This window comes from Anser brachyrhynchus (assembly GCF_964034855.1).
Source record: "Anser brachyrhynchus genome assembly, chromosome: 3".
In the NCBI taxonomy this organism is placed as follows: Eukaryota; Metazoa; Chordata; class Aves; order Anseriformes; family Anatidae; genus Anser; species Anser brachyrhynchus.
This window is the reverse complement of record NC_137696.1, coordinates 45,995,774-46,016,264: the sequence shown is the minus strand read 5'-3', so window position 1 is coordinate 46,016,264 and position 20,491 is coordinate 45,995,774. Positions and strand designations below refer to the sequence as shown.

The 20,491-nt window shown below is 42.0% G+C and overlaps 1 protein-coding gene across 4 annotated transcripts; it reads left to right on the top strand.

Annotated features, from left to right (window-relative positions):
- The first annotated feature begins 30 nt into the window (after window positions 1–30).
- GGPS1 (geranylgeranyl diphosphate synthase 1) lies at window positions 31–19,227 on the top strand. Of its 4 annotated transcripts, none has more exons than XM_080588338.1 (4): window positions 31–194; window positions 3,950–4,042; window positions 13,262–13,332; window positions 18,095–19,227. In XM_080588338.1, the coding sequence occupies exons 2-4, from the start codon at window positions 3,976–3,978 to the stop codon at window positions 18,854–18,856; spliced, it is 900 nt and encodes a 299-aa protein (XP_080444464.1). In that variant the 5' UTR covers window positions 31–194; window positions 3,950–3,975; the 3' UTR covers window positions 18,857–19,227. The 4 variants fall into 4 exon arrangements, with proteins under 4 accessions (XP_080444464.1, XP_080444466.1, XP_080444463.1 ...); XM_080588337.1 differs by having other exon boundaries at window positions 176–374; XM_080588339.1 differs by lacking the exon at window positions 31–194 and adding an exon at window positions 402–1,974.
- The last annotated feature ends 1,264 nt before the right edge of the window (window positions 19,228–20,491 follow it).

Sequence of the window (20,491 nt, the reverse complement as noted above, 5' to 3'; positions counted from 1 at the left end):
CGAATGCTAATAGCAGGAGGGGGCTGGGCCGGCGCGTGCGCGGTGCGGCTCCGGTGGCGCATTTTCCCCCAAGAGGGGAAGGTGGCGCCCGGCGGGGCGGAAGGGGGCGGTGCTCCTCCATCGCCGCCTGCCTCCCGCCGGGACCCGGGCGGGGCGGGGCGGGGCGGGGCTGTTCGGGCTGGCGGCGGCGTGAGGTGAGCGGCGGGAGCTGGGGTCGTTCCCGAAAGGGGGGAGCCGGGGCTGGCGGCGCCGGCTCGGGAGGGGGTCCCGGGGGGGGTCCCCTCGCCCTAAAATGGCGCTGGGGAGCCGGGCACGGGCGGGCTCCGAGCCTCGCCCCCAGCCCCGTGCCGGCCCCGGAGGGCTCCGCCGGTTAGGTGAGTGCCGGGGCTGGGAGCCCTGGTGGTCCTTGAGCCCGTACGCGTCCCGTAAGGGGTCTGGGTGCGCCCGCTGGGGCGCAGCTCGCCCTGCGGACCCCTCCCGGGCTCTGCTCCCCTCGGGCTGGGGGCTGCGTGCGCTGAGTGCTGGGGCAGGGCTCCTCTGGGGGCTGCCCGCTGCGGGTCTCTGCCCCTCGGGGCTGTGCTCGCCTTCTGGGCAGGTGTGCTGCCGCTGGGGCTGCTGCTGTTTAAGGCAGCTTGTTAGGCGTGTGTTGTCCTGGAGAGCCCCTGTCATCTCCATCCCTCCCTCCCCAAACTGGGGGACTTCTGTAGAGTGGGAGGGATGGGGTGAAACGCTGTTTTACGAAGCCCCAAAGTGAGGATGCTTCTTGGCACATAGCCTGGAGTTAATATTGCTTAGCTCCTCGCACGGGCCACAGCTCCAGGCATTGTCTTAGAGTAGTTTCCTCTTCTGGAAGACAATGCCCCCATCTTCTTTGTGTTCTCAACGAGATCACCAGAGATAAGGCTTGTTGCAGCGCCGTGGGCTGGCTGTTGTGGTTGCGGGGCACATGCCCCAAGCAGCTCTTCTGCGTGCTTGTTTGGGGCTGCTGAGAAATAACCAAAAGAGACGTGAGCCTTGCGTGAGTTGAGATGCAGGAAGTGTGTGTGCTGGTCTGAAAGGAAACCGAACGAAGCGAAATGGCCTGAGCTGCTTTAATCTTCTGAATAAACACACATGCAGTCGTTCCTGCCGCTTTCACTAACAAAAGGCCTCACATTCCCTTTCACTTGCTGTTTGTTGTCTTGCGATTTCTCTTTTTACTAGAAGGGGTTGACTAACATCTTGTCTGTAAGTGCCTTGAGGAAACTTTCCTCAACAGCTAAACTTCTGTAGTAAATTGGTTGGTTATTTGGGCAGGAAACCCTTCATACCAAGCACTTTCCATTGAGCGTTAAATGTGATGACTTCACTAATATTTCTGTTCTTTGTACAGTCTCATGCTTCATGGTATTCTGGCATATAGGCCTTTATAGGTGCCTTCATTTAGATATCTTTATCGAGTGTCCCTTTCTTCTATAAGTTTTGGGGCAGTTCTGCTCGCCATTCTTGTTTTGGTGGGTGTATAAGACGTGTAGGTATCTTATGAGGGATCACACTTTTTCTCTTTTCCTTAGCAGAGGTTAGTCAAGTCATTTGCAGGTAGCATAACAGCCCAGGAAAGCTTAACTGAAGTGATTTCAGTGAAGCTGCCACCACTGTCCATTAGACCTCTTTTGCTTTATTTAAAAACAAAAATGAAGCTCAACTGTAAGCTGTAATGCTTTTCTGCTTTAATAATAAAAAAGTCTTGGCACTTGTGGGAAAAGTGCCTGATTAATTTTTCTTGCGTTAAGCAGCGTTTTGGAGGATTCCTATTAGTACTGCCTGAAAGGTAGATTTAGTTTGCTGTGTAATACTAGCCAATTTTCAGTTTGGATGGGGATTTTTGAGTACTGTGTTAGTGGCCTACAGACAGGGAAGAAACCTCCTCGTTCCCTGAGGGGAGAGGAAGAACTCTAACATTTACTTCTAAGAAGTTTGTCAAGGCACTGGCGGGTGAGTAATCTTCACATTCTTTGTTTTGTGCTGCTACAATGTGTGCTAACTGCCCAACGCTTGTAGGAACAGTGTCAGTGAGAAACTCTCACAGAGAAGGAATTCCAACCCCGACATCTCCCAACATCTAAACCATCCGTGTGGCTTCTTGATGAATAATCATCATGGGAGGGTGGCTAACTTGATAGTGTCTCTGTATGTCCAACTCTGAGCATCTCTTTCTCCTTAAAACATCTGAGGATGGGCTGTGATGAGCTTTTTTAATTTCACTTCCTCACTGAAGTCCTTTGAGACTTATCCTTGATGTGCAGGGGTACAATTTTACAGCTGGAGTTCTCAGTGGCAGTCCTAGCTTGAAAGCAGTTCCTATCTCTGAAGCTATACCAATAAGGTGAGAACAACAGGGAGCTGAGGGTGTCAGATAAGCCCGGCTTAGATTAGTGTGGCTTGACAACCCATTGTGGTGGTACACCACAGAGTAGGATGGAAAGGCTGTAATTCTTACTGCGGTGTTACTGCTAAAAAACTATGCAAAGCTTTCCAGAAAGGTGCGGTCTTAGAAGCATTTCAGTAGCAACTGTGTTTGCTTAAATAGCATTTCTTGCCCCTGAAGTGTTGATAAATTGGGTTAACATATGCAGCGAACCAAATAAAGGGATTGATCCCAACCTAAGCTTCGCAAGCAGTTACTGATGCAGATTAGTTCCCAAGTTTGTACTGCTACAAATATTTGTGGGTCCAGAGGGTGGGAGTGGGACCCATAGGCAAGAACTGATGGAGCTGCCACCGGAAGGGAAAACCCCAGAGTGTTGAGGAATACCAGCTGGTCTAAGTAGCTTAAGGGGAAGCGATGACTGTAATACTGATCCTTTGAGTTGTTGATGGGAAACCTATTGCTGGACTCAGGAGGAGTGGAATATACTGTATTTCACTCATGTCAACCACTCCTTTTAATGTACCAACATTAAGAATGCACCTGTCTGTACTTCTAAAGTCACTTTAAAATAATTATTTTTATCGGTAACTTATAAAACTACTTAATTGCTCCAAGAGGGGGGAAAAATGCATTCTTTCCTGGATGCTAGCTAAACAGCTGAGAAATGATGCCGAAGTAGCATGAGGCGTTATGCTACTGCTGCAGTTCCTGTCTTAAAATGACATTAGAAGAATTGTTTTGAGCTGCTGTATCTGCAGTGCAGCAAGGAAGGCTAGAGGTGAAAGGAGAGAGAATCCATTATAGGAAACAGTCTGGAAAAAAAAAATGCAAATATGGATGACCATATGGATGTGAACTAGAAAACAATCAATAGATAATTGTTGAGCTATGAAGGGAGTGGATCTTAAAAGATTTACTATGAGAGTATGACGTATGTAGTACATAGGAAAGCGTGTGCAGATGTCTGTATGCTTAAAGAGTGGTAGGTAAGCAGTGCATTCCTGTTCCAAAACATCCATCATGATGAAGCATTCTGTCAAAAAGCTCAAGCTAGTGTTCAGCTTGTTTAGGTTGCCTTGGAGTAAGGTGTAGTTTCTGCTCTTAGGCATCTGCACTTTTGTGCGGGGAAACTGCTTAGGGAGGTTCGATCGTATTGTATGAGGTTTTGTATATACTGACTGTCTTCTCTAAAGCCTTATAGTGGAGCTCCATTGTTGTGAATGCTGATGTCTGAAATATTTCTCTATCGTCTGAGCCCTCTAATATATACAAAAGTCAAAGTAAGCTAAAAGGCTAGGAGTTGGCTTAAGCTATTCATGAATAATTAAAGAAACCTGTATTTAAAACATGCTTGCTTCTTGTCTAAATGCCATCCGGGAAACTTTTTGTATAGTAAAGGTAGTAGTCACCATCATGTTCAAAACTGTAGTACATGCACCTAGCCTAGAGGTCATTAACTTTTTATATTTGTATGCTCCTTTATTTTGTTAATTCAACATTTTTTCTTTTAAATAGTGTTCACAATCCTTTCTTTAACAGTGAACTACCTCTTATCAAATAAAGACATGGATAGGATGGATGAAACATCTAAAAGAATCCTAGAGCCATACCAGTATTTACTTCAATTACCAGGTAAGTTTGCTTTTACTCTTTTAAAAATCAAAACTGTTTTTCTAACATCATTTTTTTTTCCTAGGAAACATACACCAAGAAGTTTATCCATTCTTGATTTGTGGACTTGAGAGTAATTAAAAATACTGAAAAGTGTTAGTTTTGTTTTTCTTTCTCTTGTAAAACTATCATTTTAGTGAAACTGGTGCAGTAGCACCTGAGCCTGTCTGTTGCAGCACAGATAGTCATCTTGCATTTGCTCTGTCTTCCATTCAGAGTTGCTGACTTGCTACTTACTGAAACTGATAAGGGCAAGCACTGAAGACTTGATTCTGTTTTTGAAGAATGAAACATTGCCAGCCCAAAGTTTATCTGCTTGCTGTACTAGACTTGATGGATTGTGTGTATATGTTTTAAATAGCTGCTTTTATGTTGTTTCTTCACCCTGGTATGTGTAGAGCCAGGCTTGATTTTGGTCAATTTTGGCTGTCCCTGGATTGCTTCACTTGCCAGAGGGTCTGCCAGTCCTTGTGTAGTGTTAGGTCAGTAGCAACACATTGAGATAAAGTTTCTCTTCTTGAATAGCAGCGATATTAGCAGAATGCAGTTTGATAGAGAATTAATGTATGGGCATGCCAACTAGAAGCCTCTGTTCAACTTGTATCAAATACTGGGGGAACTAACAAATATACGGAATTTAATAAATATTTAAGGAAAGTAACTCTGACCAAAATGATATCTGACTGGGGATAGGAGACCTATCTAGACAAACAGCATAACTAATCACAGGTACAGTACTAACTGGCTTTGTACATCTGCAACAAGACCTGTATTATCAGCAGGGTGGGTCTTTAGCCCATGTGTATTGACGTTCATTATTCATCTTTACAAATATCAGGAGCATCTTGTCTACATTAATGATTGCATGGTCTTGGCAGCTAGTACTGTTTGAGTTGAAAAAGTAGAGAAGGAAAGAATTTGGCAGTAACACTTCTTTTTATAATGCCAGAAAGTTTTTCCTGTTTCCTCACAGTATTTTCCATTTTATGTGAAACCAGGTGGTGATTTTGCTAGAAGACTTATTTGAGAATCAATCTATGATATTCCAGAGAGCTTTCTAAGAGCTGGTCCTGAAGAAACTTCTCCAACACCACCTTAAAGGAGGGTTTTTGTTTGGTTTGTTTATCTGACATAAACACGATATATCATAACCCCTCTGTTTTAGCTGCTTTTTATTCTTTTTAAGAAATTGTAGCTGCTGGGAGAAAAAAGCTCAGTTACCTAGTAGCAAATATACATGAGATAAAGTGCCAAGACAAAGAAAACAATCTTCTGTAGGCATAAGTGCTTGACTAATAGCTCTTCAATTAGCTTTCACTTTAAATGATGCATCTGGTTTAACCTTCCCACCTTCATTCCTGTGGCTAAATTCCTGTACTTCATTGTGTGTTCAACCCTGTATTCCGATGGCTTATAAAGTTATATTGATGAGCAGTGCAAGCACTCTGTCCTGTCCTGCTAAAGTATTATAAATCTGGTTGTCCACTGAAACATATCGATCTCTTGTTAATTTATGCTTTGGGGAAGGTGAGAGACAAGATACACCGTGTAGGAATGGTGTCGTGATTTGGAATGGAAGAATTCTCCTAAGGTGGACAGGTAAAAGTTGTGTGCCTGTGGAAAGCTGTTATGGAGTAACGGTGGAAGCGGTAAGTGTTCATAATCATATAGCTGGATGCTTACTGTTTTCTGAAATGTTGGCTTTGCCCGAAGTCAGCTATGCCAAACACAGATCAGTAGGAGCCAGCTACTTGTGTGAGCCTTGGCATCGGTATAAGCACCGATGCTTGGTGAAGGGAAAAATGAGACATATGCTAGCAGTTCATAATTAGGGTGGAGCCCAGATGAGATGCCTGAGCTAATCTAACAAGCTTTTGCTGAAAGAGGTGGTTTAATTCCATCTTCCTTCTGGCAGTATTCTCCTGCATCTTAACTCATGCCAGTTCTCAGCTCACTAACCAGATGATTAGGTAGTATCAATCGCCTAACCTGCTGGAAAACTTGACAGGCAGAATAGTTATCTTTTGTCCAGTCTGAGGAGTGGCACAAGGGTGAGGCCAAAGAGCTGTTTCTCTCTTGGATCACCTGGAGCTCTGAGAGGCTTCTGGAGAAAGCGCAGTTCGGTCAGATATGTACAATTATGGCCCTTCAATATCCAGTTGCTTATCTTGTAGGACCAGTTGAAAAACAGTCTCCAAGTGGTTTAGTAACCTGTTAAAACTTGAATGCAGTTAGATGCATATTGAAACTCTTACATAAAGAAGAATTGTGTAACTGTATTGAGATGGTTTTAAAAGTGTCTGCTAATGTTGCCTGTGTTGTAAGAATGCACACTTCTATAGTGATGTTAAGGGTTAATCTCTCAAAACAAGAGAAACTTGATTATTTTGCTTGCCATTAATGAAATAGGACTTTAATGGTAACTGAGGTGATACTTAGAAGTCAAAGAAACAGACAAGCTTGAGTTTATGACACTAGGCTAGAAAAACTACTGGGCTTAAGTCTTTTTTTTTCTGTGTTGCTATTTTAACGATTAGTATGCTAATGATGGAATAAGCGTTAATTAACAGAATTTAGTGCCTGGGAGAGCATACATCTTGAAACAGTAACTTTTCTTGTAAAACATTTCAGTAGGTGAACATAAAATTGCCATACTGGTTTATACCAGTGCTCTGCTGAGTCTAGTATTCTGCCCTTTACTTGGGTAAACAAAGTGCAATAAGCAGAAATAAATTTCACAAATGCCAGTAATGTGGTTTATCTTAAATTCACGCAGATGAGGAAGAATCTTTCATCTCTGAGTAGCTGAGTTAACAGCAGTAGCTGTTTTTTGCAGCCCTAAGGAGTATATGGGCTTGCTATTGAAAAGGATAGATTCTGATCCTACTCACAACTCTGTATCTTTCCTTTCATGTGCATTGCTGTTGTCCTCGCTTCAGTCTTTCGTGGTCTTGCTTAGCTTGTTAAACAATCAAGACTGGCTTTTGGTCTTTTTTCACCTTTTTCTGCTCAGTTGTTGAACTTAACCAGCTTGGTGAAGGAGTTTTGAAGGATCAGTAGCAAAACTAAGGTGATGCTTTACTTTGACAGTAGCCTGTCAAACTTACCAAAACATATTTTTTTAATAGCATCTACGTTTTTCCTCACTCTTCTGATATCCTCTAAAAGAGAATACAGCTAGCAGGCACCCAACAGATGTAGCTGTCTGCACAGCAGTTCATGTAGAAGGAGACCAGAAACTGAGAACATGGTACGTGCACTTACAAATGGTGGTGATATGCCACAGGGCATGATCTCTACCACTGGAGCAAATGCACCTTACACATCAGGGGCCTCAGTCGAGCTGTGTTCCTGAGGGAGGTGGCATCTCTCCAGGTCTTGTACTGCAGAGATAACTGTGGAGATGCCTAGGAATCCCACTGGGCCAGGAGAAAGTAAAAGAAAGAAAAAGGAAGTTCCAGCCCCCAAAAGATATGTATAATGGTGGAAAACACTAAGCAAAGGAGCAGTAGTAGAGGTTCAGCAGGCTGCACAGTATCAGAAATAACTAGGAGATTGACAGAATGTTTTGGAGGCCCGTTCAGGTTCAAGACCCTGAATACATTGAAGGAGGGGCAAGAAGAGTGCCTATCAGGTTGGAAAATGGAGACTTTCACAATGGTGAAAGCTGGGAGCTCATGGCTTCTGGCACCAGGAGAGATTCCTGTTCATTATGAAGAATTGTCAGGTAAGTTTAGTGCACCGGAAGAAAACAAATGGCTAGACCTGCGTATGGCATAGCTTCAGACTGACAGCAAGTGCTAGTAGTGGGGAGGCTGCCGCCTGCAGGGGACAGAGGCCACTGTCTAGCTGTTATCTTCAGGAGGCTTGCTGCTTCTGGACAGGTTGGGTCAGGGATGTTCTGGAGAGACTAGCAAGGGGTGTTTCATCCTCAGGCTACTGAACCCTGCACCTCTTCCACTTCAGCACTAGTGGATATAGGTGGGGGATACCTGGAGCTTATCAAACATACTACATGGCTTTTGGAGTGAGGGATGGGCACAGGAGACCAAGTGTGTTTTTTCTCCTTGATCCTTGAGCTCTTCTCTCCTCCTCCCCTATTCAAGAAGAATAAGCAGATCCTTTCTGTTAACGACCAGTTAGTTGCACAGCTGATATTAACAGCAGGGATTTGGGTTTTACGATCATGGGACTCCTTTTGTGCATCAAGGACTACAAGGAGGAGGTGGGATCCACCAACTTAAGTTGGCACTGGCTGACTGACCTGATGAGAAGATATTTAAATCAGAAGTGATAATGGAAGAATAAGACTACCCAAAATAAAGTAAGGAAATGATGAACTGGCAAGCAAAGGGTATAATCTGATGTGGACAAGAGACCTTGTAATTAACAGAACAAAGCTGATGGGAGTCCACCCCAGATGTATGCGTTCAAATAAGGAAGTGATAACAGGGTAATGTGATGCAGGAAGCTCTCACTTTTTTTCTAGGGTATCTGTAGTACTGGGTGACTCTCAAGTGCCTGTACACAAATGCATGAGGAATAAATAGGAGAAGTTAGGTGTCTGCATGCAGCTGCAGGGCTGTGATTTCATTGGTATATTGAATGTGGAATAGCCAGAGACCTGCAGATGGATATGGACTGTCTAGAAAGGCTGGGATGGCAAAGAATGGGAATTGCCTTTTTATGTGAAAGAACAGCTGAATTGCACAGAGTTCTGCCTTGGATTAGATTAACCCATAAACACCCAACAGGCTCAAGATCAGAGGGCAGATCGATATGGGTGACACTACGGTGGGCCTATGTTATAGGCCATCTGATCAGGAAGAAGTAGATGAAGCCTCCAGACAACTGGAAGAAGCCTCATTCACAGGCCCTTGTCCTCATGAGAGACTTCTACCTCAATAGGTAGTAGAAGAAGCAATGCAGCAGGGCACAGGCAATCCCAGAGGTTTCTGGAATGCATCAAGGACCGATGAGTTGATGAGGGAAGGCGTTTTGCTGGACTTCACGCTTTGAAAACAAAGAATTGGTTGGGATGTGAAGGCTGGGGGCAGCTGTGTCTGTGACCACGGGATGGTGGAATTCAGGATCCTGAGAGGCGGAAACAATGCAAAAAGCAGAATCACAGCCCTGGACTAGTTAACCCTATTTTGAACAGGGTGGGAGTTTGAGCTAGACAGTCCTACAGTGGCCGTAATCTGTCCCAAGTGGCTGCCCAGGTTTAATGGGATGGGCCTGCTCTTTTTGCCTGCGTGCCTGCAGTTCACGTGTGCTGGCTGTAGTGTTCTTGTAGCTGTGTGGGGAGGCCTGCTCAGGGACCCCTTTAGCCCTAACCCATCAGAGGACAGAGCTAAACATGGCAGTGCACAATGTAGCTGAGGTACTATAATAGCTTGCTTCATCCGTAAGGGTGATGCCCCCTTTCCCCCAGCTCTCAGCATTTGCTGCTTAGCCTCTACTGACTCTGGCAGACCTGCTTTATAAGCTGACTCAGTACATAAAGCTGGCAGAAAGCTAGCCTAGCAAAAAGCAGTCAGCTTTCTGCTGGGGTAATGAGTTGAATTAGCTTAGTGAGGCTCTAATGAGGGTTAGGTTAATAGTCCCTCTGCTCTTCCCCATGCTGTTCGATCCATTTCACATACCCTCACTCTAAGTGGGGTGCTGCCTTAAGGGCATAGTTTGAGGTCACTTTAATGCAGCATGTGTAAAGAAATACTGATCAGCAGCCTGTCCAGAGCAGGAGGTCTATGAGCTTTGGGTTTGTACTCTGTCAGGAGAACAATCATATAGATATAAACACGTGTAGTCGGTTTGATTTTAGAGAAGTGTCTCTTATCTGATTAAATAGGTGGGAGGGATTGTCCTCAGTGTGACCTCTCTAATTTAACTGAATCTTTGTTTCTATGATAACTATTTTACATTCTTATAAAGAGTTTTTGTCAGAGTGGATCTATTATGTTTGAAATATTTTTCTTACCTTATTTTCCACCCTGCGTTACTAAGGAGAAAATAAGTTTTGCGTAGTTTTTGCTTGATTAGGGCAGTATTGGGATCTTCAGCAGATCAAACAGTGCATTTAGCATAAATTTGTTAAAAAGTTGTTGCAGTACTGTCTATAATTATGGCTGGGTACAGAAGGCAGAAGAACTTTGGAAGTTGGATCTGGGTAGTCTTCAGTTGTACAAGAGTCTGCTTAGACTAGTCAAGAGGGTAGTGACACATAACAGTGGAAAAAGTGAGTAATTTTGGTGGTGTTAAGTTTTACTCTCAGTTTTTTTAAGATGGCCTTTATCTATAGGCCATCTAGTCTGAAGGGAGGGCTGGAGGCCAAGAATGGAGCCTTCCTGTCTGAAGTGTTGAAGGGGTTTGGTCTCTAGTCATCATAGCGTGACTGTAGGCATAAAACATGCATACGGAAAATTGCTTTAACATCAAATAGACCTGGTAGGGTTGACTTCAGAACAAGATACAATAGCATTTATGAAGCAATAATGGGGCTCACAAAAGCAAATCTGCACCTGTAAAAGGAAAGATTAATGCTTCACTATACGGATAGTGTTCTTTTCCTTTAATAGTCAGTGTCTAGACAGCCTCACTAGTACATGGTAGACAAGTCTAACAACTCAAATGCAGTCTATACTGAGGAGCTAAATGGCTAAATCCACTGTGTATATATTAACAGTCCATTTAGATTACATGCTAGTAGTTATGTACCTCATGATGAAATAAAACTTGTTACTGAATATCTAGCACTCCGTAGGTGTATTTTCTAGGAAATGTATTTAGAAAAACAGAATTAGCTTGCCTAATGCTTATATTGATTCAAAAGCTACTTTTTTTCTTAATCCAGAAGTGAGCAAACAGCTGTAGATGAGGTATGCTTTCTTAATGTGATATTATCTCTGACTAGTTTTCTTTATGGACATACTAAAATACTTGTTTACACGTACCTGGCAAGTTGTACAATTTGGCAGATGTCTGTAACAGTTACACTGAATACTTGAGTGATTATTTCCTCCTCAGTTAACTCATGCAATTATTATTTAAAAAAAAGTTGAGCCTTTGATGCAGGGAGTCTTGACCCTGCTTTGTGCAGTACTTGGTGGTCATGAATATGCAGTAAGACAGGGAACAGATTTGGCCAAAATCTAATCTACCCACATGGTGGGTGGGAAGGAAAGAAGAGGAACAAAGTCTGAACGCTGGTAGTATTTCAAATCCTTGACATCTGCAGGAGCTATTGCTGTCAGAAGCAGATCTGACTTGAACTAGTGATGGTGCTTAGCTAATGTAAGATATTTTAAAACTCTTGGGTGCTACTCTAATTTTGCATTCAAACTTGAGCTCTGGTTACCCATGTTAAAATGGTGAACTTAAGTCAGTGAATTATTGATTTAAATACACAGTTTAAAAAAAAAAAAAACTGAACTAGATACTTATTGTCCTGATAGAGAATAAGCCTGGCATGAGAAAGTTAAGATATCTGTTGTGCTATTTCAGAAACAAAGTAATCCCTCCCTCCTGCAAAAAGCTATTAGTATTTGAAACTGAATAGAGAAAACAAAAATTGAGAATGTGAGCCAAAGGCAGTGTATGTCCAGGTAAAAGTGCCCCTTTCCATAGGGCACAGCCAGAAGCCAAAGCTCTTGGGAAAGAAGTGCTTTTTCATTAGTCACTTCTGTCACCATCACCTTTTGGTTTTTGTTAGGAAATAGTGAAAAGTCTTTGAGAACCGAGCAAAAATTGAAGCCCTTTGAACAAATGTGGATGGTTACCACCCCCCACTACAGAATCTGAACCACAAACCTGTTGCTTACATCTTGGTGGCTTGATTAGTAGGAGAGGAGAAATCCTGTCTGATTTCTCTACAGTATATGATTGCAAGTGAATCTATCTGTGTTAGTTATTCTGTTCTGTGCGTGCTGGTCGCACAGCAATAGAGAGAAGCCTTGGGGAAAGATTCAGATGTTGTAACTTCTTCAGTGCTGCGGGCAGGACGGCATCATTAATGTGAGGGCTGATATTGCGGAATCATTCTTAGGTTATCTCTCTCAGTAGGTCTTGGAGTAATATGGAACCCGCTATCTAGGTTGCACTGCTTTGAGGTTTGCTGGAAACTGCTTCCAGAAACCTTGTTGATACAAGCTATGTATGCAAGCTCTTTGTGTCAACATATTTTGCTGTTATTCGAAGATCTTAAGCTCAGCTGAGCTTCTTAAAGTTTGAAGCTGCACAGCCCGTGTGGGTAGAGAATGACTGATCAATATGAAATTGTTCAATAAAGATCAATAGACACACTGGATAAATATTTGTATACGACCCTTAGCGATTTATTAAAGAAAGCTTGCATCAATAATTTATAGGCAAGATTAACTTGTTAACATAGGCTAACTTATTTTAAAATCAACTCCTTCAGGTAAAATGTATCTGGAATGAAGAGTAACACTTATTTTAACACCAAATTTGTACCTGTAATCTTGTCTTTCGTTCTTCTGAAGAAGGTGACGGCCTGGTTCTCTGCCAAACTAGAGTTAGCAAAAGCAGAATGTCCTGTTATGAATAGGTGAACTTCTAGAGTATAAGATAAATATCTGAAACCTTGGAATGTTCTATTCTGTTCAGAAGTAGATTGTTTAGAGTTATTTAATAAGTATGTCGCATGTCACTTTGTCTTTACAAAGTCAGTAGCAAATGAAGAGTACTACAGTAGAAAGACTTGACAATGGAGAGGAAATAAATATTCAGCAAATACACATCTTCAACAAATAATGAATCAAAGTTTTTCCAAAGTTCTTTGAAACTTTCTAATCCTACACAAAGTCAACATGCCTGGCAAACTAGAACTTGCTTTCAGAGGTAGCAAGCTGATCTATACAGGTTACTGACAGACTGTTTTCAAGATCACTTTCTGATAAAACTGCCAAAACTAAATAGTAACATGTAAATACGTGCTTTATAGTATCGTTTATGTATATTATTGTGAAATGTTTCCAACAATCAGCAACTTGAGTTTTAATGTTTATACAGTGAGGAAAACAAGCTACAAACTTACTGTAATATATCTTACCCTTTCAAGTGGTTATGCTTATCTTGCTGCTCTCAAATCAGTTACAGTTCTTAAGACAAATTGTTGTCTAATAATGAACTTCATGTGATTTTGTTTTTTTCTAACTGTAGGTAAGCAAGTGAGAACCAAACTGTCACAGGCCTTTAATCACTGGCTGAACGTTCCAGAAGATAAGATACAGGTACTAGCTAATTATTTTTAAAGGGCTGTTATCTTTCTTCCAAGAATATCAGTAGCATTGTTCTTAATGTGTTTAAGACTTCTGATAATTTACGCTACATAATTATCAAATATGAAGTACAGCTTCAGCAAAATAACTAGTGCAAAGCTTTGGCTGTGGTGGAATACTGAGGAAACAATTTCTGCAGTTTGTCTTGTGTAGAACAGTTACTGCTTTTCAAGTGTACTCAACCTTTTGAATTGTGGATGAGCAGCTGCTATTGTTACCCACTTTGGTTATTAACAATGAGTTTTCCATGACTTATGAAAGAACCTAGATAGTTACCTTGTAAGCTACACATAGTGATTGAGAATAAGCTCTTACTATTTTGACACAAGAATATCAAAGCCAGCAGTCAAGTGAACTTCATAAACCACTTGTTCTGGACTTTTAGGTGGACTTCTTACACAGTCTAGAGTCCTTACTTTCTATTGGGAAACATTTGACCAGGAATATTCATTTTTTTCCCCCTGTTGAACAGATCTGTGCAAGATGCATAGCTGTGTGTTTAAACACTGGCTTGTAAAATGCAAAATTACCCTTTTGCTTCGACTATAGTTTCAACCAAACTGCTTATTTAGGGTGCGAAAGGTACTCTATATCCAAGGTAATGTAAGGAATTAAAGTAACCCATTATGGTGGTTGGTAGTTTTTTTGTTGTTTTTGACATTTACCTGGTCCCTAGCTAATTTCATTAATGGTCAGGCAGGCCATTAGTGTTTGAAGGATCCCTCTTTAGGGTAGCTTGTGTCATACTTCATAGTCCTTGAGTAGCAAAATGGCTTAAGTAATTTAAACAGTGAAGGAACAGGCTGCATTAGTCTCCTAGTAATTTTATTTTTTTCAACCTTGTGCATTGTGGTGGATTCACCCTGATGAACACCTAACCTCTACTGCAACTGTGCTCTCACTCCCACCCCCCCCAAAAGGAAGAGGAAAAGAAATGCAATGGAAAAGGGCTCCAGGGCTGAGATAAGGACAGGGAGATCGCTCACCAATTATCTTCACAGGCAAAACAGACTCAATGTAGGGAAAATAACATAATTTATTGCCTATTACTAACAGACCAGAGCAGTGAGAAACTAAAAGCAAACTAAAATAACCTTCTCCCCCCATCCATCTTCTACCTCCTGCTCCTGAGTGGCACAGGGGAATGGGGTTGTGGTCAGTCCATAACACTTAATCATCTGCTGCTCCTCCACGGTCACTCCCTACTCCTGTTCCACGTGGGGTCCCTCCCACGGGATGCCGTCCTTCCCGAACTGAGCCTGCGGGGGCTGCCCACAGGCAGCAGCTCTTCAAGAACTGCACCCACACGGCTCCGTACCACGGGGTCCATCCCCCAGGAGCAAACTGCTCCAGCACGGGTCCCCCACGGGCGGCAGCTCCCCCCAGACCCCCTGCTCCTGCGTGGGCTCCTCTCCACGGGCTGCAGCTCCGGCCCGGGGCCTGCTCCTGTGGGGGCTCTCCATGGGCCGCAGCCTCCTCCAGGCCACATCCACCTGCTCCACCAGGGGCTCCTCCACGGGCTGCAGCGTGGAGATCTGCTCCTTGTGGGACCCATGGGCTGCAGGGGGACAGCCTGCTCCACCAGGGGCCTCTCCACAGGCCGCAGGGGAACTGCTGCTGCCTGCCTGGAGCACCTCCTGCCCTCCCACTGCACTGACCTTGGGGGTCTGCAGGACTGGTTCTGTTTTCTCACTCCTCACTCTCCTGGCTGCTGTTGCACAGCAGTTTTTTCCCTTAAATCTGTTCTGCCAGAGGCACAACCAGCATCATTTGTTGGCTCAGCTGTGGCTGAATCCGTTTTGGAGCCAGCTGGAGCTGGCTGTTACCTAACATGGGGCAGGTCCTTGGCACTTCTCAGAGGCCACCCCTGCAGCCCTCCTGCTGCCAAGCCCTTGTCACATAAATCCAGTATATCCATATAATTCTTTAGCCAGATTTATTCTGGTTTCCAGTTAGACAAATGTATTATAGCAACCTGTGTACTTGTATGCATGGGTTTAGTCTAAAATCATAGATCAAAATTCAAATTGGCAGGAGTCTCTAGTAGTTATCTAGGTCAAACCTGCTCAAAGAAGGACTTGTTCCATAGCTGCTTCAGGCTTCTGAGAGCCTTGCTGAGTCTTGAAAATCTGACTGCAGCCTCTCAGGGCACCTCTTCCAATGCTGAATCCCTTTCATGGTAAGTTTTCCATTATGGCCTACTGGAATCTCTTGCACTGCAGTCTGCAGTTATAGCCTCTTACCCTTTGGTGAGCACCAGTGATGATGGGAGTCCATTGTCTTTCTAGCACTACAGGTAATTAAAGCTGCAGTACCACAGTGTGAACAGAAGTAACCAGTTCTACCTGCCACTTCTAAACAGATAGTCACGTAACCATTATTGAAAATTTAGACCACTTATTTTAGTTATCTTTATGAAGAAAACTGATGTTTTAATGTCGTCTTTACCACTTAAGTGGTTTGTAATTCTCTGAGTCACCTCAGGACAAAAACAAGACCCTGTCATCTTTGAATCTTGCTGAAATTGTTACGGCTTTTGTCTATAATTGTACTCATTTTAATAATGTAAGGTTGTTGAAGTCTGGGCGATTGCCTGTCATCTTTCTGACATCTCTTGTAACCTTAAGTCTTTCCAGTTGTCTTGCAGCCTGACTCCATTCCAGTTACCTGTATTCTATTAAAAATCTGAATTTTGATATTATTTATCTTCATGTAGTTTATCTAGATGAATAGAGTTGAGGCTACTGTTCCTTGGTTCTAAGCTTTACTATTGGCTACCATCATTTTACTATTTTCTCAGCCACATGGTCTCTCTTCTACCTACTGCATCCTTAGTGCTCATCTTACGCTGCACTGAGACACTTCAGCTTTTTGAGTTAGAGAATACAGCATCTGTCAGATCGACTTTCTACTCAGGCAGCACTGAAATGGCCTGGCACAGGGCCAAGTAAAATTTAAAGCTATTGCAGGTAAGAAGGTAGAAATCTGTGTGTTGAAAGTGGTATTGCAGCAGTCACAGATTAGATGGGCTTGGGTTGTAAAAAAGCATAGTGCTCTGTGTTGGTCTTCTGCTTTCATTACGAAGAGCAGTCTTACTCATTTCCTCAGGCATTTCCTGATATCTTCTAGAAAATAAGCTTTTTCTGCTGTCTAAACTTCTTCCTGCCTCACTTCCAACCTTAAAGCATTTCTGACACTGCTTTTCCTTATGAAAGTTCACAAAATAATTCAAACAGTCATGAAGCACTATTTAAGTTACTTCAATTCAACCTTAAACGTCTAGAAGCTCTAAGAGTTCACAGAACTGAAAGTGGTATGAAATATGCTAACAAGAAGTGCTAGAGTAGGCTCATCCGATGAATTCACTGGGAAACTTTCCTGATAGTATTGAAAATGACATAATGGACTAAACCAATATTCAGAAAAATAGGCATTGCAAAGTTGTTTTCTATGATTACTGTCCTTCCTGATTTTCAAGTTAGTGGGCAACAATGTACCTTTACAGGTCAAAGTAGTCCTCACTTCTAACTCCTAGATGAGTCATTAGTACTTAAGTAGCTTGTTTTTACAGTTGTTATCTTGGACAAACAAACAATTAGATCGCAGGATTTCAGTTTTTAACCTTTGGGGACAGTGGTCACTGAGCACTAGGTGGCTTGCTGCTGAAGAAATGCTTGCAGCAGCAAAGTCCCTCTTAATGCTTCCTACAGCATCCACCAAGTACAAACATACTAGCTATTTGCTACTGTTTAAATGATGGCCTTAATGGGTTTTAGAAGCAGTTGTTTTGATGAGTGCATGTTGCTAGCAAGTATGACTGGTTCAGTAACTTCAAAATTATATCTTTATCAGATGTGTTTTTTGCAGTGAGTTTATACCATATGCAGTTTTACATGTTCAGATTTCCATTTAAGCGGGTGCTGAATATACCTGTTGCTTGCATAGGAGCTCTGCAATGAAAACCATACACAGGCTTTAAGCTCTTGTTGAAGTGTCCTGCTTTGGAACTGTTTGTTGAATGTAGTCAGCCCCAAGCTTGGTGTTGTGAATAGCTTATTGAGTACCTCAGCTGGTGCATGATTTTGGTCTGTCGAGTGTAACAAGTATGTTTAAGAAGCTTTCCCAAAAGTTGTAGATACTGCCTTTCTACCAGGAATTTTCCAAATGAGGTTTTGGAGAACAGCCAATGTCCTTTAGGAACTCAGCACTAAAGATAACTACACAAAGTTTGGGGAAAGAAAGATGAAAACTCTAGTTCTCAAAACAAGGTACACATGACAGATGTGTTCATAGATAACACCTGACATTCTTAAGAACTGTCTCTGGCATATTTCAAATTAGTAAACCTAGACTTGTCACAGCATCATGTTTCTTCTCTTTGCTTTATTTGTGTTTCTAATATGTTACTGTATGGCTCCTAGACAATGGCCTATTTTAGGACTGTAGCAACAATGGAGAGGAGTAGGCATGTGGAAAGGCTTTGTGGAGTAAATTGACATAGTGTCTATTGTGATCAGATTCAGTGGTCCAGGACTAAATGGCAAACTGGATGACTAAGTGAATCATAAAACTAACAGTAAGAACAAGTGGTCTAATGGGGAGCCTTGGTGACAAAGAATATCATGCTTTAAAACTTTTCCTATTGTAAATAAAATCTCACAAAACTGGAGGTTAAATTGCAGCGGGAGATAATAATTTTCTCTTCTTGTAATAGGTTATCATTGAAGTGACAGAGATGTTGCACAATGCAAGCCTGCTTGTGGATGATATTGAAGATAACTCAAAGCTACGACGGGGCTTTCCAGTGGCTCACAGTATCTATGGAATTCCATCAGTAATCAACTGTGCTAATTATGTGTATTTCCTTGGCTTAGAGAAGGTTTTAACCCTTGATCACCCAGATGCTGTTAAAGTTTTTACCCGCCAGCTACTGGAACTCCATAAAGGTCAAGGCTTGGATATTTACTGGAGGGATACTTACACCTGTCCTACAGAAGCTGAATACAAAGCTATGGTACTACAAAAGACAGGTGGTCTCTTTGGATTGGCTGTAGGCCTTATGCAGCTCTTCTCGAATTATAAAGAGGACTTAAAACCACTTCTTAACACACTTGGTCTCTTCTTCCAAATAAGAGATGACTATGCCAACTTGCACTCCAAAGAATATAGCGAAAACAAGAGTTTTTGTGAAGACTTAACTGAGGGCAAGTTCTCATTCCCAACCATTCATGCGATTTGGTCAAAACCTGAAAGTACTCAGGTGCAAAACATTTTACGCCAAAGGACAGAAAACATAGATATAAAAAAATACTGTGTGCATTACCTGGAAAACGTGGGTTCATTTGAGTATACTCGGAACACATTAAAAGAGCTTGAATCTGAAGCCTATAAACAAATTGAATCACTAGGGGGAAACCCTGAGCTTGTAGCATTAGTTGAACAGCTGAGCAAAATGTTCAAAGAAACAGAAAATTAATAAATTTGTCTCCTGGGGGAGAATGGAAGCTTTTTAAAATGGGAAAATAACTAGATTATCTGAAAGGTGTAATAATCAGCCTCACTTAAAACTACTTGTGTTGCCACATTACAGAAATTATTGTTGAAACCAATTTGGTCTCTGAGTATTGTGATATATCCTATTATCTATATGGTTTTAATTGTAACTGCTTGCAGATGGCTTTGTTAAAGCATATGTACTAGAACAAACAAGTTCTGAATCCATGTGATCTTTACACAATCATTGGCATTACTTCAGCCCTGGAACTCTCATAGGTTATGGTGCATATTCAGCCAGGCTACTGTAGGTTTCTGCCTGAAATTCCATATTAAATTAAGTTTGATTAACCTGAGTGGCTTGTGTGTTTTTAAGCAATGCTCTAGTAAACCAAAATTTGCAATGTTAAATAACAAAAGATACTTGCAACCGGAATGCATGTATACAAGTGTTGCATTGTAAATACAAGTTACAATTGTGAAGATCAGATGGATCTTCACTTAATCCTAATGTGAATATCCTGTACGGTGTCTGAGAATATTTTCAGGGGAATACAAATTGTGGAAAATATTTTTTTATCCAAGTGAGACTAATGTTTAGACTGAACTGTTAGCTTTATAGAGACTTCTGCTTCACTTGGGAAGAATGTTCTATCGCATCAGAAAAGCATGAATTTGCCACTGATTCCAGCTCTGTTGTGAATAACTTTGATTGCCTGGTTTTAGATTTTTAAGCTGTCAAATATTTTGTAGCCTGGGACTTAAATCTATGCATTAGATCTCAAACATGTAGCTGCAAATAGCAACGTAGTAAGGTGCTATTAGGAATGGTATGAGATTGACAGCAGGTAACTTTTAAGACACTGATTGGTGCAGGTCTCTTTAATCTCTGCTTTTGAGGGGGGTTCTCCAGGAGTTGATTCATAATTCATACTGTGTCTATGTTCTGATTTTGTGTCAGGAGGCATGTTATAGGTTTCTCAGTAGGGACAAATTTTGTAACTTTTGGCTAAAACAAAGTACAGTATTTTGTTTTACAAGCTGTAATACTACTTCAGTTTTGTTAATTGCTTAAATGTTGGTTTTGAAATGATGTACACAGGCATGCCTGCATTGAACTGAGAACTAGATTAGAGGGGTGGCCTGGTAAGTGACAAAAATCTCTGCTTGTGTGTACACACACAGAGAAATGTGTTTCTTGGCTGGGCTGGCTTTAACCAGGTTCAGTTTCTTTAGTCTTCACAGCCGTATGTGGTTTTGCTCTGATGTAGGTTCAGATCAAAGGTGGGACTGATGCTATCAGCAGTGTTTTTAAGCTGATAACACACTCTCAAAAGAAATGGCCAGAGGTGTACTTGGCTTCTAACAGCTGAAGGGTAGTTATGTGTATGTGTTCACTTACTGTACCTGGAAAACAGGGAGAGTCATTACCTCAACCCAACTAACAGAAGAAGGCTGCTATAATGTCTTCCTTTGGCAAGGCTTGGGATTCTTCCAAGAGTGATCAAGCATGAAAAAATTCAGGATGACTGCTTTTAGTCAGAGACATTACGTAGTTATAGATGATAGCTTGTACCTTCTATCTGCATGCTGAGGAGGGATCTCTCTCTGCCCTATG

Bases quoted from the DNA above. Each gene is read 5' to 3' on its own strand.
- GGPS1 (XM_080588337.1), top strand. From the start codon at position 293: ATGGCGCTGGGGAGCCGGGCACGGGCGGGCTCCGAGCCTCGCCCCCAG. The intron at 375-3,949 runs GTGAGTGCCGGG...TTTCTTTAACAG, and splicing joins CGGAGGGCTCCGCCGGTTAG to TGAACTACCTCTTATCAAAT. The intron at 13,333-18,094 runs GTACTAGCTAAT...TTCTTGTAATAG, and splicing joins TTCCAGAAGATAAGATACAG to GTTATCATTGAAGTGACAGA.